Below are 17,240 nucleotides of genomic sequence, written 5' to 3'. Positions count from 1 at the left end.
TGTGGGGGCAGTCCCGACCAAGATTCTCCCCTGAAGCCTACCGTTTCCTAAAAGCTGTCCTTTGCTTGGACTTGTCATAGTTTTCTTTACAGAATTCCCAACAGCTCAGTAGAGTTAGTTCCTCATTTTATTGATCAGAAATCTGTAATCAGCTCACACCCAATTTCAGGGAATTAGGGCTTCTGCTCCAACAAGCTCTATCACAATCAGCACTGAAATGAAAGAGGGCACTAGCGATCCAGGATTGTGCCCTTCCTAAAGGGTACGAGCTCTCTACGGGGTAGAAAGTGCATTACGTACTTTAAAATCACATCACGCGAGCTGTGAGAAGTACCTGTACATCAAACTCACCATCAGCAGTTCTCGATTAGATCTCAGTCTGTAACTCACTCCTGGGTATCTGTTATTCTACATATAAACCACCCTGAACCCCTAGATTAGATTCCAGCCTGTAACGCACTCCTAGGTATCTGGTATTCAACATATAAACTACCTGAACCCCTCGATTAGATTCCAGCCTGTAACTCACTCCCGGGTATCTGTTATCTATATATAAACCACCCGAGCCTCTCAATTAATTCCAGCCTGTGATTCACTCCCGGATATCCGTTATTCTATATATAAACCACCCGAGGCCTCTCAATTAGATTCCAGCCTGTGACTCACTCCCAGGTATCTGTTATTCTATATATAAACCCCACCGAGCCCTTCAATTAGATTCCAGCCTGTAACTCGCTCATGTTCACAACCTACCACCTAGTTTGACGAGCTGAGCTTCTGACTCCATAGCCTCATCAACAAGACCACCTTCTTCCACCTCCATAACATCGCCCGTTTCGTCTCTGCCTCAGCTCAGCTGCTGCTGAAACCCTCATCCATGCCTTTTGTCACCTCCAGACTCGACTATTCCAATGCTCTCTGGCCGGCCTCCCATCCTCCACCCTCTGTAAACTCAGCTCATCCAAAACTCTGCTGCCCCGTATCCTAACTCGCACCGAGTCCCGTTCACCCATCACCCCCCCCCCCCCCCGTGCTCGCTAACCTACATTGGCTCCGGTCGGGGAACGCCTCGATTCTAATATTCTCATCCTCGTGTTTAAATCCTTCCACGGCCTCGACCCCCCCTCTCCCCCCCCCCCCCCCCTCTCCCCCCCCCCCCCCCTCTCCCCCCCCCCCCCCCCCACTCTCCCCCCCCCCCCCCCCCCTCTCCCCCCCCCCCCTCTCCCCCCTCTCCCTCCCTTCTCCAGCCCTACAACCCTCCGAGATCTCTGAACCTGGCCTCTTGCGCATCCCCCACTTCCTTCGCCCCACCATGGGCGGCCGTCCAGGCCCCACGCTCTGGAATTTTTAAGACCCTCAGTAAAAAAAAACTCGCTTTGGGTCACCCCTCCTCATATCTCCCACTTTGGCTCCGTGCCCATGTTTGTCCCATTAGCTTATATGAAGCACCTTTGACGTTTTTCTAAGTTAAAGACCCGATGTGAATACAAGTTGTTGTTGGTCAATTAATGTGGGGTGGGGGGGGGACAGGGGTTCGGGTATTTCCGGTCAAGCTCGGCTGTTTTCGTTCAGACCTGTTCGTTAATTTTCGTTAAGGCTCGGGGAAGAGTTCGAGTATTTCCGTTAATACACGCGGAAGGGTTCGAGTATTTCCGTTAATACTCGGGGAAGGGTTCGAGTATTTCCGTTAATACTCGGGGAAGGGTTCGGGTGTTTCCGTTAATAGGCGGGGAAGGTTCGGGTATTTCCGTTAATACACGGGGAAAGGTTCGAGTATTTCCGCTAAGGGCGACGTGTTCGTGTTCCTTCCCGTTCGGGTCTTTCCGGTTAGACCACGACAACGGGTTCGGATATTTCCGGTAAAGCTCGGGAGTTGCGTTCGAGTATTTCCGGTAAAGCTCGGGAGTTGTGTTCGAGTATTTCCGGTAAAGCTCGGGAGTTGCGTTCGAGTATTTCCGGTAAAGCTCGGGAATTGTGTTCGGGTATTTCCGGACGCACTCGGCGATCTTCGGAGTCGGCCGTTGGCGGAGCCAGGACCGATTGGCGCGAAGATCCCGAAGCGGCGGCTGAGCAGCCAGGTAAACAGCGGCACTCCCCCGCCCCGCTCCCGCCCGTAGCCCGGTGAGGGTGAGCAGGCCGGTTCACAGTCACGCTTATTTTCTCCCTCGGGAAATGGGGTGAAATTACCGGCCCCTCCGCCCTCTGAGGCGGCTGCTGCCTGCAGGAAATACCGAGGCTCTGAGGGCCTAGGCCCTTAGCTCGAACAGCTTCATTATGTTGCGACGGTTGCCAACTCTGTTTGGACGGATTCGTGGAGGATCGATCACGTGACATTGCCCGCAGGCGCAAGAAACCCGGTGAGGGTCAGGGCCGGGGGCACCCGTAGCCCGGTGAGGGTGAGGGTCGGGGGGGGGCGCCCGTAGCCCGGTGAGGGTGAGGGGGGCGCCCGTAGCCCGGTGAGGGTGAGGGGGGCGCCCGTAGCCCGGTGAGGGTGAGGGGGGCGCCCGTAGCCCGGTGAGGGTGAGGGGGGCGCCCGTAGCCCGGTGAGGGTGAGGGGGGCGCCCGTAGCCCGGTGAGGGTGAGGGGGGCGCCCGTAGCCCGGTGAGGGTGAGGGGGGCGCCCGTAGCCCGGTGAGGGTGAGGGGGGCGCCCGTAGCCCGGTGAGGGTGAGGGGGGCGCCCGTAGCCCGGTGAGGGTGAGGGGGGCGCCCGTAGCCCGGTGAGGGTGAGGGGGGGCGCCCGTAGCCCGGTGAGGGTGAGGGGGGCGCCCGGTGAGGGTGAGGGGGGCGCCCGGTGAGGGTGAGGGGGGCGCCCGGTGAGGGTGAGGGGGGCGCCCGGTGAGGGTGAGGGGGGCGCCCGGTGAGGGTGAGGGGGGCGCCCGGTGAGGGTGAGGGGGGCGCCCGGTGAGGGTGAGGGGGGCGCCCGGTGAGGGTGAGGGGGGCGCCCGGTGAGGGTGAGGGGGGCGCCCGGTGAGGGTGAGGGGGGCGCCCGGTGAGGGTGAGGGGGGCGCCCGGTGAGGGTGAGGGGGGCGCCCGGTGAGGGTGAGGGGGGGCGCCCGGTGAGGGTGAGGGGGGCGCCCGGTGAGGGTGAGGGGGGCGCCCGTAGCCCGGTGAGGGGGGCGCCCGTAGCCCGGTGAGGGGGGCGCCCGTAGCCCGGTGAGGGGGGCGCCCGTAGCCCGGTGAGGGGGGCGCCCGTAGCCCGGTGAGGGGGGCGCCCGTAGCCCGGTGAGGGGGGCGCCCGTAGCCCGGTGAGGGGGGGCGCCCGTAGCCCGGTGAGGGGGGCGCCCGTAGCCCGGTGAGGGCTGGCCCACTGACCTGTACCCCGGTGAGGGTCGGGTGGGCCGGGGCACCCGTACCCCGGTGAGGGTCGGGGGCACTGCAGAGCAGCGAGAGTTTAAAAATAAATCTCTCAAAGGGTAAAGATGAAAATGTACAATAGGGAGCGCTGTTTTCATATTGGGCTTAAGTTAGAGTGAATGGAGCTTTAGTCTAACTCATTATGTACCTGCCCTGGGAATGTTTGATGGGACAGTGTAGAAGGAGCTTTACTCTGTATCTAACCTGTGCTGTACCTGCCCTGGGAATGTTTGATGGGACAGTGTGGAGGGAGCTTTACTCTGTATCTAACCTGTGCTGTACCTGCCCTGGGAATGTTTGATGGGACAGTGTAGGGGAACTTTATTCTCTATTGAATCCTTACAAACCAATTTCTTCAACTGTGTCATCAATACTCACTGTTCAAACAAAAATACTCCCCCCAAAAAAACTAAAATGGGCAGCAAAATGATAAAAGGATGAATATCATCCTAATTCGCATCTGTTAGATCTTTAATTGGAGTCCTGGTGCTGAGTGCCTCTTTAAAAAATGGGTCCTGATGGCAAGACTCTCTTTAAATGGAATCCTAATGGTGAGACTGCCCCCTCAAAAGGGGTCCCAATGACGGCGCTGCCCCCTCAAAAGGGGTCCCAATGACGGCGCTGCCCCCTCAAAAGGGGTCCCAATGACGGCGCTGCCCCCTCAAAAGGGGTCCCAATGACGGCGCTGCCCCCTCAAAAGGGGTCCCAATGACGGCGCTGCCCCCTCAAAAGGGGTCCCAATGACGGCGCTGCCCCCTCAAAAGGGATCCTGATGGTTGGGATCTAATCCTCTATTGAATTTGAATGACAGAAAAAAATGTGAATGTCCTGAGACAGGGCCGAGTTTGAGCTGAGTCTGTTTGATGTGAGATGTGACTTTAACTTGTTCCAGGACATGGCAACCAACGGGACCCACTCTCACCCGCTGTTCGGGGGCTCATTCTCTGCTGTTCTCCCCCCCAATTCCATAGATGTCAGGTGAGCAAGATGTTGACGTTTTGAATAAGAGAACGTAGACTTCTGCTGTCCAACTTGCTGTATCGAGGTTGTTTGCTCCCAGTGGCCGGGGGTGTGGCTGAGGAGCACGGCTGTAACCCGCTCTCCCGATGTTTCCCTCTAGTTGTCTGCTGGAAGCCACACATTGATAATGAGACCACCACTCTGATTTCCTTTTGTTGCTTGCTGTTTTCTCTTTACCCCCTCCCCCCTTCCATCCTCTGAAGATGCTCACTCTTGGGGTCTGCCAGTCACCCTAGATGGTGAGTGCAGGCCGGCTGTTTGAGCATGGAGGGCATCACAGGCCAACCCGATCCACTTCCTAACCGCTGCCCATGCATGCGCATTCCAACCAGGGGACACCTGGGTAGAGAGCAGGAGGGGAAACCCTGGCTGTTTCCCTCCCCCCACACACTTCCCAGCCCAGGTGCTCTGAGGCCAAGTGCCACTCCACAACTGGAGCATCGGCTGAGATCGGGGATGGAGCCTGGGACTTCCTAGGGTGCTGCACTGGAGAGCACTAACGCTGGCTTTCCATGCCTTTCACCAGCCCCCACTTGACACCTCCTGCCAGCCGCGTGGCAACGTGACTGAATGCCAGCACCCTGGGAGCGAGCGGTTAACGCCGCAGGCTGAAGCTGCATTTTGTGCTGCCTTGACTGTCTGTTCCGAGTTAGCCGGGGCAGGAGTTGTTGGGGTGAGGGTGTTACAGTTGGTCTCAGTGCCCTTGGGTCAGGTGGAGGAGGGGTGTGAGAGGAAATCAGCCGATGTTCACTGCTCCTGATGGCTGTCCAGTGATTGCGCAGCGTGGGAGAGCTCAGGATTGGGCTGGATGGTGACAGTCCTCACAGTCAAATAGTCGGCTGGCCCTCGAGTGGCCATTCTTCCTGGGCGAGGTACCAGAGGGTTGCCTGTGCGGTTGGAATAATACCCCAGTAAAAGCCACCACTCTCTGGAGAGGAAAGGAAAAAAAATTGGGGCTAGTTGGGATCTTGATGAAGGAACTTGTGTGGAATCATTTCATCAATTTCCTTCAGCTGTGGCTCAGTTGCTCACACTCTCGCCCCTGATTCAGAAGGTTGTGGGTTCAAGCCCCACTCCAGGTCCTAAGCACGTAATATAAGCTGACACTCCCAGTGCAAGAGAGAGTCTAACCACCTTCCCATGAATTCAACGATATTACCATCGACGAATCTCTCACTATCAACATCCTGAGGGTCGCCATTGACCAGAAACTCAACTGGACCAGCCACATACATGCCATGGCTACTAGAGCAGGTCAGAGGCTGGGTATTCTGTGGTGAGTGGTTCACCTCCTGACTCCCCAAAGCATCTCCACCACCTACAAGGCACAAGTCAGGGATGGGATGGAATACCCTCCACTTCCCTAGATGGGGGGAGCTCCAACAACACGCGAGAAGCTCAACACCATGCAGGACAAAGCAGCCCATCCACCAGCTTAAACATCCACTCTCTCCACCAGGCGCACCGTGGCTGCAGTTTGTACCATTTCCAGGATGCATTGCAGCAACTTGCCAAGGCTTCTTCAGCAGCACCTCCCAAACCCGTGGCCTCCACTATCGAGAAGGACGAGCAACAGGTGCATGGGAACATCATCATCTCCAAGTTACACATACCATCCTGACTTGGACACATCGGCCGTTCCTTCAGCGTCGCTGGGTCAAAATCCTGGAACTCCCTACCTATCGGCACTGCGGGAGCATCTTCATCACACGGGACTGCAGCGGTTCAAGGGTACGGTAGCATAGTGGTTATGTTACTGGACTAGTAATCCAGAGGCCTGGACTAAAATCCAGAGTCATGAGTTCAAATCCCACCATGGCAGCTGGGGAATTTAAATTCAATTAATTAATTAAATTCAATTAAATAAAAATCTGGAATTAAAATACTAGTATCAGTAATGATGGCCATGAAACTACCGGATTGTCATAAAAACCCATCTGGTTCACTAGTGTCCTTCAGGGAAGGAAACCTGCCGTCCTTACCCGGTCTGGCCTATGTGTGACTCCAGACCCACAGCAATGTGGTTGATTCTTAATTGCCCTCTGAAATGGCCTAGCAAGCCACTCAGTTGTAAAATCTCGCTACGAAAAGTCATAATAAGAATAAAACCGGACGGACCACTAGGCACCGGACACGACAACGGCAAAACACCAAGCCCAGTCGACCCTGCAAGATCCTCCTTACTAACATCTGGGGACTTGTGCCAAAATTGGGAGAGCTGTCCCACAGACTAGTCAAGCAACAGCCTGACATAGCCATACTCACAGAATCATACCTTTCAGCCAATGTCCCAGACTCTTCCATCACCATCCCTGGGTATGTCCTGTCCCACCGGCAGGACAGACCCACCAGAGGTGGCGGTACAGTGATATACAGTCAGGAGGGAGTGGCCCTGGGAGTCCTCAACATTGACTCTGGACCCCATGAAATCTCATGGCATCAGGTCAAACATGGGCAAGGAAACCTCCTGCTGATTACCACCTACCGTCCTCCCTCAGCTGATGAATCAGTCCTCCTCCATGTTGAGCACCACTTGAAGGAAGCACTGAGGGTAGCAAGGGCACAGAATGTACTCTGGGTGGGGGACTTCAATGTCCATCACCAAGAGTGGCTCGGTAGCACCACTACTGACCGAGCTGGCCGAGTCCTGAAGGACATAGCTGCCAGACTGGGCCTGCGGCAGGTGGTGAGCGAACCAACATGAGGGAAAAACTTACTTGACCTCGTCCTCACCAATCTACCTGTCGCAAATGCATCTGTCCATGACAGTATTGGTAGGAGTGACCACCGCACAGTCCTCGTGGAGATGAAGTCCCGTCTTCGCACTGAGGACACCATCCAACGTGTTGTGTGGCACTACCACCGTGCTAAATGGGATAGATTCAGAACAGATCTGGCAGCTCAAAACTGGGCATCCATGAGGCGCTGTGGGGCAGCAGCAGCAGAATTGTATTCCAGCACAATCTGTAACCTCATGGCCCGGCATATTCCTCACTCTACCATTACCAACAAGCCAGGAGATCAACCCTGGTTCAATGAGGAGTGCAGAAGAGCATGCCAGGAGCAGCACCAGGCGTACCTAAAAATGAGGTGCCAACCTGGTGAAGCTACAACTCAGGACTACATGCATGCTAAACAGCGGAAGCAACATGCTATAGACAGAGCTAAGCGATTCCACAACCAACGGATCAGAATCTGCAGTCCTGCCACATCCAGTCGTGAATGGTGGTGGACAATTAAACAACTAACGGGAGGAGGAGGCTCTGCAAACATCCCCATCCTCAATGATGGTGGAGTCCAGCACGTGAGTGCAAAAGACAAGGCTGAAGCGTTTGCAACCATCTTCAGCCAGAAGCGCCGAGTGGATGATCCATCTCGGCCTCCTCCCGATATCCCCACCACCACGGAAGCCAGTCTTCGGCCAATTCGATTCACTCCACGTGATATCAAGAAACGGCTGAGTGCACTGGATACAGCAAAGGCTATGGGCCCCGACAACATCCCAGCCGTAGTGCTGAAGACTTGTGCTCCAGAACTAGCTGCGCCTCTAGCCAAGCTGTTCCAGTACAGCTACAACACTGGCATCTACCCGACAATGTGGAAAATTGCCCAGGTATGTCCTGTCCACAAAAAGCAGGACAAATCCAATCCGGCCAGTTACCGCCCCATCAGTCTACTCTCAATCATCAGCAAAGTGATGGAAGGTGTCGTCGACAGTGCTATCAAGCGGCACTTACTCACCAATAACCTGCTCACCGATGCTCAGTTTGGGTTCCGCCAGGACCACTCGGCTCCAGACCTCATTACAGCCTTGGTCCAAACATGGACAAAAGAGCTGAATTCCAGAGGTGAGGTGAGAGTGACTGCCCTTGACATCAAGGCAGCATTTGACCGAGTGTGGCACCAAGGAGCCCTAGTAAAATTGAAGTCAATGGGAATCAGGGGGAAAACTCTCCAGTGGCTGGAGTCATACCTAGCACAAAGGAAGATGGTAGTGGTTGTTGGAGGCCAATCATCTCAGCCCCAGGACATTGCTGCAGGAGTTCCTCAGGGCAGTGTCCTTGGCCCAACCATCTTCAGCTGCTTCATCAATGACCTTCCCTCCATCATAAGGTCAGAAATGGGGATGTTCGCTGACGACTGCACAGTGTTCAGTTCCATTTGCAACCCCTCAAATAATGAAGCAGTCCGAGCCCGCATGCAGCAAGACCTGGACAACATCCAGGCTTGGGCTCATAAGTGGCAAGTAACATTCGCGCCAGATAAGTGCCAGGCAATGACCATCTCCAACAAGAGAGGGTCTAACCACCTCCCCTTGACATTCAACGGCGAATTACCATCGCCGAATCCCCCACCATCAACATCCTGGGGATCACCATTGACCAGAAACTTAACTGGACCAGCCATATAAATACTGTGGCTACGAGAGCAGGTCAGAGGCTGGGTATTCTGCGGCAAGTGACTCACCTCCTGACTCCCCAAAGCCTTTCCACCATCTACAAGGCACAAGTCAGGAGTGTGATGGAATACTCTCCACTTGCTTGGATGAGTGCAGCTCCAACAACACTCAAGAAGCTCGACACCATTGAAGATAAAGCAGCCCGCTTGATTGGCACCCCATCCACCACCCTAAACATTCACTCCCTTCACCACCGGCGCACTGTGGCTGCAGTGTGTACCATCCACAGGATGCACTGCAGCAACTTGCCAAGGCTTCTTCGACAGCACCTCCCAAACCCGCGACCTCTACCACCTAGAAGGACAAGAGCAGCAGGCACATGGGAACAACACCACCTGCACGTTCCCCTCCAAGTCACACACCGTCCCGACTTGGAAATATATCGCAGTTCCTTCATCGTCGCTGGGTCAAAATCCTGGAACTCCCTTCCTAACAGCACTGTGGGAGAACCGTCACCACACGGACTGCAGCGGTTCAAGAAGAAGGCCCACCACCACCTTCTCAAGGGCAACTAGGAATAAGCAATAAATGCCGGCTTTGCCAGTGAAGTCCATATCCTGAGAGTGAATATATAAAAAGAGACACTTGAAGCATAAATACTGAAAGCCATGTCTAAAAGACGGTGTGTATTATAAATCTTCATTGCTATGATTTTTTTCCCTCTTCCCCCTACAGTGATATCCGTGAGATCCCGGATAACCAGGAAGTATTTATTCACAGCAAGACAGACCAGAGCATCATCATTGAGCTACTGGAACACCAGAGCCAGGTGCCCGATCAGGATGCAGCCAGGTAAGTTAGCAGTGTCTGCCCAGTAACCAGAACAGGGAGACATCGGCAGGGCAGATTGGGGGATGAGGGAAGGAGAGGGAAACTGTGTGAAGAAACCTTGGTGAAGAATGAAGGCCTGTAGGTCATGACAGCAGCAAGATTGAAAAGAGAATCCTAGAATGGTTACAGCACGGTTGGGGGGAGTCCTATTTGGTTGGAATGGGATTGGGGGGAATCAAGAAAATTGACACGTCGGTCATAATGTAAATGGCTATTACAACGGATACAAGAAATGTTGTTATAAAGATATACAGGAATCTTATACGCAATAACACACTTCTTATCTATAATCCATTAAAAGTCTTGTATACAGCAAGCGCTGCCTGGACCCCTGGAAGTAGGTGTCTGGAACTCACTACCTGAAAGGGTGGTAGAGGCAGAAACCCTCATCACATTTAAAAAGTACTTCGATATGCTATAACCTACAAGGCCACGGACCAAGTGCTGGAAAGTGGGATTAGGCTGGGTAGTTCTTTTTCGACTGGCACATACATGATGGGCCGAATGGCCTCCTGCGCCGTAAAGTTTTCTATGTTTCGATCACAGTCTGACTCACTGTGAGTAATTCCACGGGAAATCTGTTAGTATTGAAAACCTATACTCAGTAAATACATGCGATAATACAATGGTGCTACAGGCCAGCTGTAGAATCATAGAATCATACAGCACAGAAAGAGGCCATTCGGCCCGTTGTGCCTGTGCCGGCTCTTTGAAAGAGCTATCCAATTAGTCCCACTCCCCCTGCTCTTTCCCCATAGCCCTGCAAATTTTCCCCTTCAAGTAATTATCCAATTCCCCTTTTGAAAGTTACTATTGAATCTGCTTCAGGCAGTGCATTCCAGATCATAACTCACTGCAGAAAAAAAAATTCTCCTCGTCTCCCCTCTGGCTCTTTTGCCAATTATCTTAAATCTGTGTCCTCTGGTTACCGACCCTCCTGCCAGTGGAAACAGTTTCTCCTGATTTACTCTATCAAAAGGAGTGTTGCAAGTTACCCCTGTGACTCTGGCACACTGTATTGCTAGATTGTGTTCTGTGCTGTCACTGGCCTGAGAAGGAGACACTTTTAGTTAAGGGGGAATGTTGCTCCCCACTCCCTCCAAATCCCGAACACGTACTCGCATTCAGGTGTGTGGGAGGCACAACCTGATCCCAGGTTACTGCACACGAACGTCCAGCAAGAGGTCTATGCTGTGCATTAGGGTTTCATTATAGGTGGTAGCATTAGGTAGTGTACATACAGCAGTGGCACATTACCAAGAGGCAGCAAAATGAGCATAACAGTGTAGCATTGCCCGTCTCCACCGTCTGCTGCTGAAACCCTCATCCATGCCTTTTGTCACCTCCAGACTCGACTATTCCAATGCTCTCCCGGCCGGCCTTCCATCTTCCACCCTCCGTAAACTTCAGCTCATCCAAAGCTCTGCTGCCCCGTATCCTAACTCGCACCAAGTCCCGTTCACCCATCACCCCCTGTGCTCGCTAACCTACTTTGGCTCCCGGTCTGGTAACACCTCCAATATAAAATTCTCATCCTTGTGTTCAGATCCCTCCATGGCCTCACATTTACAAAGATGATACCAGAACAGAGAGGTTATAACTATCAGGAAAGACTGAACAGGCTGAGGCTCTTTTCTCCAGAAAAGAAAAGGCTGAGGGGTGAGCTGGTCGAGGTCTTGAAAATTATGAAGGGGTTCGATAGGGTAGATGTAGAGAAGATGTTTCCACTTGTGGGGAGACCAAAACTAGGGGCCATAAATATAAGATAGTCACCAATAAATCCAATAAAGAATTCAGGAGAAACTTCTTTACCCAGAGTGGTTAGAATGTGGAACTTGCTACCACAAGGAGTGGCTGAGACGAATAGCATAAATGCATTTAAGGGGAAGCTAAGTAAACACATGAGGGAGAAAGAAATAGAAGGATATGGTGATAGGGTTAGATGAAGCAGGGGTGGGAGGAGGTTCGTGTGGAGCATAAACACCGGCATAGACCAGTTGGGCTGAATGGCCTGCTTCTGTGCTGTAAATTCTGTATAATGTAAATGCAAGTTGGTGTTGTTGTTGGGAAGTGTCAGAATCAACGATATTTTGTGTTGTCAGGTATCACTTCGATGATGTCACCACCAGTAATAATGCCACAGGAGAGGAGGGCTCAGAGATCCTCAGCGTGGAGCCTGTCAGTGGGGATCAGATTGCCCTGCAGGAGCTGAGCAGTGCCTGGTTTCTCACCGGGAGACAGCGAGTGGCTAAGTTCAACGAGCAGGTCAGTAGCTGGTGGCCGGGTTCACCGGGGCTCAGGGCGGCGGATAGAAATTCAGTCCTCGGGCTCCCCTGGGTGGCTGAGGCATACACAGCAGGAAGGACCACCGCTCCACCATTGGCGGCTGTGCCTGCAGCTGCCTGGGCTCTAAGTTCTGAAATCCCCTCCCTAAACCTCTCTGCCTCTCCACCTCTCTCTCCTCCTCCTTTAAAACGCTCCTTAAAACCTACCCCTTTGACCAAGCATTTGGTCACCTGTCCTGATGTCTCCTTTGTGGCTCGGTGTCAAATTTTGCCTGATAGCGCTCCTATGAAGCGTCTTGAGACGAGGCCCCAGATTGGATTCCTGGTCTGTGGTGAGTCAGCTGATCTCAGCCGGGGTATCACTAGGGGCTTCGGCTCTTGTAGAATGATACAGCGCAGAAGGAGGCCATTCGGCCCATCATACCTGTGCCTGCTCTTTGAAAGAGCCATCCAATTGGTCCAACTCCCCCGTTCTCTTCCCCATTGCCCTGCAGAATCTCCCGGTAACAGAGTATTCATTCCCGAACGCTAACCAATGATGCCTGCTGGAAAGTGGGCATTGGGTGAGGGCAGGATCGGGCTCGGCTGAGGTGCTTCCCCACATGGTCGAATAATCGGAATAATGGTCGCTCGGGTGAGATACTGGGCAGGGGGGGAGCAGTCAGCAGCCCTCAAACCATAGTCTCAATGCCCAGCCATTACAGGGAAGGGACGGGCTCTTCAGAGAGAGTTGGCAGTGTGTAACGTGTGGTTGCTCTCTGACAGTGGGCCTCGATCCCAAAGACATAGTCCAGCACACTGCACCGTGGAGTGATGGAACCCAGTCCGCCACTTGCATCAACACACAGAGTGGTGGGGTGGGGAGGGTCCATAACTTAAAGGGTCAGTTGCTGTGTGGAGGACAAGCACAGGAACTGAGTGAGGGGAATCCTTACAGAACCAATAGTTCTGTTTAAACCATGGGTCCTGTCACTTTAACGGTATTTGCTGTCTGGGACGGGATTGGCTGCTAATGGCTCTCCCTGTTGGAGAGTTAAAGGCAACAACGCTGAGTCCCAACCATTCAACGGCCGTGATGGGTGACCCAGGGGCCGGAGATGAGAGGTTCCTGGGCTTTCTCTATCTCAAACATAATACAACAACAACTTGCAGTAATATAGCACCTTTAACATAGTAAAACATCCCAAGGTGCTTCACAGGAGTGATTATCAGACAAAATTTGACACCGAGCCACATAAGGAGATTTTAGGACAGGTGACCAAAAGCTTGGTCAAAGAGGTAGATTTTAAGGAGCGTCTTAAAGGAGGAAAGAGAGGGGGCGAGGTTTAGGGAGGGAATTCCAGAGCTTGGGATCTAGGCAGCTGACGGCACAGCTGCCAATGGTGGAGCGATTAAAATGCGCATGGGATGCCAGAATGGGAGGAGCGCCGAGATCTCGGAGGGTTGGAGGAGATCACAGAGATAGGGAGGGGTGAGGCCATGGAGGGATTTGAAAACAAAGATGAGAATTTTAAAATTGAGGCTTTGCTGGACCGAGAGCCAATGTAGGTCAATGAGCACAGGAGTGACGGGTGAACGGGACTTGGTGCAAGTTAGGGGATGGGTAGCAGAGTTTTGGATGAACTTAAGCTTGCGGAGGGCACAAGGTGGGAGGCCGACCAGGAAAGCATTGGAATAGTCAAGTTTTTCTTTTATTCATTCACGGGATGTGGGCGTTGCTGGCGAGGCCGGCATTTATTGCCCATCAGAAGGTGGTGGTGAGCCACCTTCTTGAACCGCTGCAGTCCGTGTGGTGAAGGTTCTCCCACAGTGCTGTTAGGAAGGGAGTTCCAGGATTTTGACCCAGCGACGATGAAGGAACGGCGATATATTTCCAAGTCCAGAGGTAAAAGCACCAAGTACCTCTTGCAGTTACAGCATACAGTGTCCATCAGGCTGGTGTCGAGAGCAATAGGTTTTAATTCCAGTTTGCTTTATTTTGTTCTGTTTTTCTCCTCCGTTTACAGGCCAGAAATACAGTGACTATACACCTGGCACTGTTCAGACTCCCTCAATACTCCACCGATATCCTCATCACGTTTAATGATCCGACAATAATCAGGTACCTTTGTTACTGGCTATCTCAGAAGTTGACTTTTAGATGAGTTAAGGAAGGGGGGTTGGGTAGGTAGCTGGAGGCTTCTGATCCTCGCCAAGGTTTCTTCGGCAGCACCTCCCAAATCCGCGGCCTCCGCTACCTAGAAGGGCAAGGGGCAGCAGGTGCATGGGAACACCATCACCTCCAAGTTCCCTATCGAGTCACACACCATCCCGATTGGGACGTATATCGGCCTTTCCTTCATGGTCGCTGGGTCAACATCCTCAATCTCCCTCCCTAACAGCACTGTGAGACCACCTTCACCACATGGACTGCAGCAGTTCAAGAAGGTTCACAGCCACCTTCTCAAGGGGCAACCAGGGATGGGCAATAAATGCCGGCCTTGCCAGTGACGTCCATATCCCGAGAATGAATATTAAAAAGCTCGATGGCTTCATTGAAAAAATGTGTAGCTGCCTCTTCCCCCAATGGTAAAGGTGCTGCTCAGTGGGCCATACCGACCAAGAGGTTCCATCCCTCTCAACCGGCAGCGTACCTGGGCTCAGCCCAGTAGTGCTCCCGAGGTCACTCCAGAATGCCCCAGGGCAGCACTTTTTGACCCATTGAACCGAGGCCCCATCAGCCCTCTCAGGTGGACGTAAAAGATCCCACGGCCGCTCTTTGAAGGAGAGCAGGGGAGTTCCCGATGCCAGGGCCAACAATCCTCTCTCAACCAAAAAAAAACACTAACTGGTCATTCGCCTCCTGCATTCTTGTGGGATCTTGCTGTGTTTAAAATGGCCGTCACATTTGCCCAGGGAGCAGTGCAATTGACCGCGCGATGTGCTTTTTTGAAGTGTTTTGACGTGGTAAAGCTCTTCGGTTCATCCCAATTTTTGCAAGGGTTATGTCCTCTAACTGTGGCTCGCTCTCTCTTTGTCCCATCTCCAGCCCTCTCAGCAGCAGCACTGGGGCGGAGTCAGCACTGACAGGCGGGACCTCGTCCAGCCCAGTGCAGCACTGGACCCTGGAGCACTTCCAAACCGCCGTCCAGTCCTTCCGGCTCCTGGACCCGGCCGTCTTCACCTGAACACCGGCGCTACACACGGTTGAACATCACGCCCCGGTCGGTGGGGAGATAAGGGGCCCCAAACCCACACCGTCGCGCAGAGCGACGGTTGAAACGACGACGCCATTTTGTGAAAGCGAGACGGTTTTTTGAGGAGTGTTCGTCCTATCGTGAGGAGCGTTTTCTTTTTAAAACAACGAGCTATCTACACCGCCTGACTCTACAAATGCAGCGTACACAATTCTGGGGTACCTGAAGCAAGAAGCCATGTTTGCAGACTGGAGTCTTTACCCGTGTTTCAGTATCTCATTCCTTTTCATCACTTTGTTGATGCTGTACTTTTTGAGAGTTAGTTTTTGAAGGTTAAAAGGATCCTCAATCTACCCAATCGCCTCAGTGCGGAGTTATGTTCCATTGACTTCAACCCCCCCCCAACACAATTCCTGCTGTCTTATTTACTGAAGGCTGTCACTGGTGCTGGAAGGATGCCATGGTTGCCCCCTCGTGCCTCACCCAGATGGCCGTGCACGAGGCCGGTCAGTGTCGCTATTCCACCATGGAGGGCACGCAGCCATTCCTTCCTCCGACACCCAGGCACGTGCGTGCGTGATCCAGGTGGCAATCGGGAGCAGGGACTCGGCCTATCTCTCGGTCGCCCTGAGGATACCGGGGTGTCTGGACGCGCTTCAGTGCCTCACCTAAAATGACCAGACGGGGTTGGGGGGGGGGGGGGGGGGGGGGGTGTGGTGAGTGTTAGGCTATTCCACCACAGGGGGCATCGCAGCCAAACTCGACCCCCGATATCCACGCGTCCCGTGCGTATTACTGGGTGGAGAGCTCACGGGAGCCCCGTCTAACAGTCTTTGTAGCACTGTGCAGATTGTGGAATCCCAACTGTGGCCCAGGCTGAGACTGACTAACTCACCATGGAGCAGGAGACTATCCTCGACTCTACGGATCATTACCACGCTGGGCGAGAAATTCAGTGGCTCGTTAATGGGTGACTCCAGCCCGAATGTGTTACGGCAGTGCACCCACTTCCTCTGCTAGCCCAAGCTGCCCGCAGAGACCTAACAGGGTAGGTATGGCACTGGAATATCACGGTGGCAGCACCTGTATTGCCCTCAGCGCAATCACAGGCAGACATCCTGGGAGCTGGATGCCGAAAAGATGTTTGTACTTGAAGAACAAAGAACTTGCATTTATACAGCGCCTCAGGGTGTCCCAAAGCACTTCACAGCCAGTGAAGTACTTTTTGAAGTGTAGCCACTGTTGTAGTGTAGGGAAACGCGACAGCTAATTTGCGCACAGCAAGATCCCACAAACAGCAATGTAATAATGACCAGATTATGTTTTTTTATTAGTGTCGTTGGCCGAGGGATAAAGATTGGCCCAGGACCCCAGGGAGAACTCCCTCTGCTCTTCTTCTAAATAGTGTCATGAGAGGGCTTAACGTCTCATCTGAAAGATGCCATCTCCGACAGTGCAGCTCTCCCTCAGTACTGGCACTGGGAAATCTGACGGCCGCTATTCAAAGAAGAGCAGGGTGTCCTGGTCAACGTTTCTCTCTCAACCAACACCACCAACAACAGATTAACTGGTCTTTCGCCTCATTGCTGCTTGTGGGATCTTGCTGTGCGCAAGTAGGCTGCTGCGTTTGTCTGTAACAACAGCGACCGCACTTCAAAAGTAACGCATTGGCTGTGAAGTGCTTTGGGACACCCTGAGGCTGTGCAAGGCGCTGTATAAATGCCAGGCTCTATTTTCTAATGTAAAATATGTAGAAACACATGTGTACAGAGCACTAAATCACTTGTTATATCACAGGCATCCTTTCAATAAAATGTAAAAATGAATTGTGGGCGTGTGTGTATCTATTTGTGTCCCTTCAGTCTTCAAACACCACCTCACATTTCTTGTCGACGTGGTGCAGACTTGGAAAACCAGTCGAATCCCAAAATAAGAATGTCACAACCTCGCCGTGGCTCAGAGACAAAGTCTTTCTTTGTCCCTGAGCCGTACAGACCAGGGAAGGCACGGGGCCCAGCTCTGACCTGTGCCCGAGTTACCTGATCTCACCTGGGGTAGAGGGGTGCTGCAATTGACCTCAGTGCTCAAGTTAGGGAGGGGGGGAACTATCAGCCC

The 17,240-nt window shown here is 53.1% G+C and overlaps 1 protein-coding gene across 4 annotated transcripts in view; it reads left to right on the top strand.

The window, feature by feature from the left end:
* Positions 1–16,951, top strand: part of rangrf (RAN guanine nucleotide release factor) — a 36,172-nt gene extending 19,221 nt beyond the window's left edge. The window contains exons 1-6 of one of the 4 annotated variants that reach the window (XM_067972017.1): positions 2,009–2,078; positions 4,247–4,332; positions 9,509–9,625; positions 11,767–11,929; positions 13,956–14,050; positions 14,978–16,951. In XM_067972017.1, coding sequence (XP_067828118.1) covers positions 4,250–4,332; positions 9,509–9,625; positions 11,767–11,929; positions 13,956–14,050; positions 14,978–15,116 — 597 coding nt within the window. In that variant the 5' untranslated portion in view covers positions 2,009–2,078; positions 4,247–4,249 and the 3' untranslated portion in view covers positions 15,117–16,951. The other 3 variants (XM_067972018.1, XM_067972020.1, XM_067972019.1) reach the window with 3 other exon arrangements.
* Positions 16,952–17,240: the final 289 nt, after the last annotated feature.

The sequence above is a fragment of the Heptranchias perlo genome, chromosome 35 (genome assembly GCF_035084215.1).
Source record: "Heptranchias perlo isolate sHepPer1 chromosome 35, sHepPer1.hap1, whole genome shotgun sequence".
Classification (NCBI taxonomy): domain Eukaryota; kingdom Metazoa; phylum Chordata; class Chondrichthyes; order Hexanchiformes; family Hexanchidae; genus Heptranchias; species Heptranchias perlo.
The sequence above is the reverse complement of the archived record's forward strand: the minus strand, read 5'-3'. Positions and strand labels throughout refer to the sequence as shown.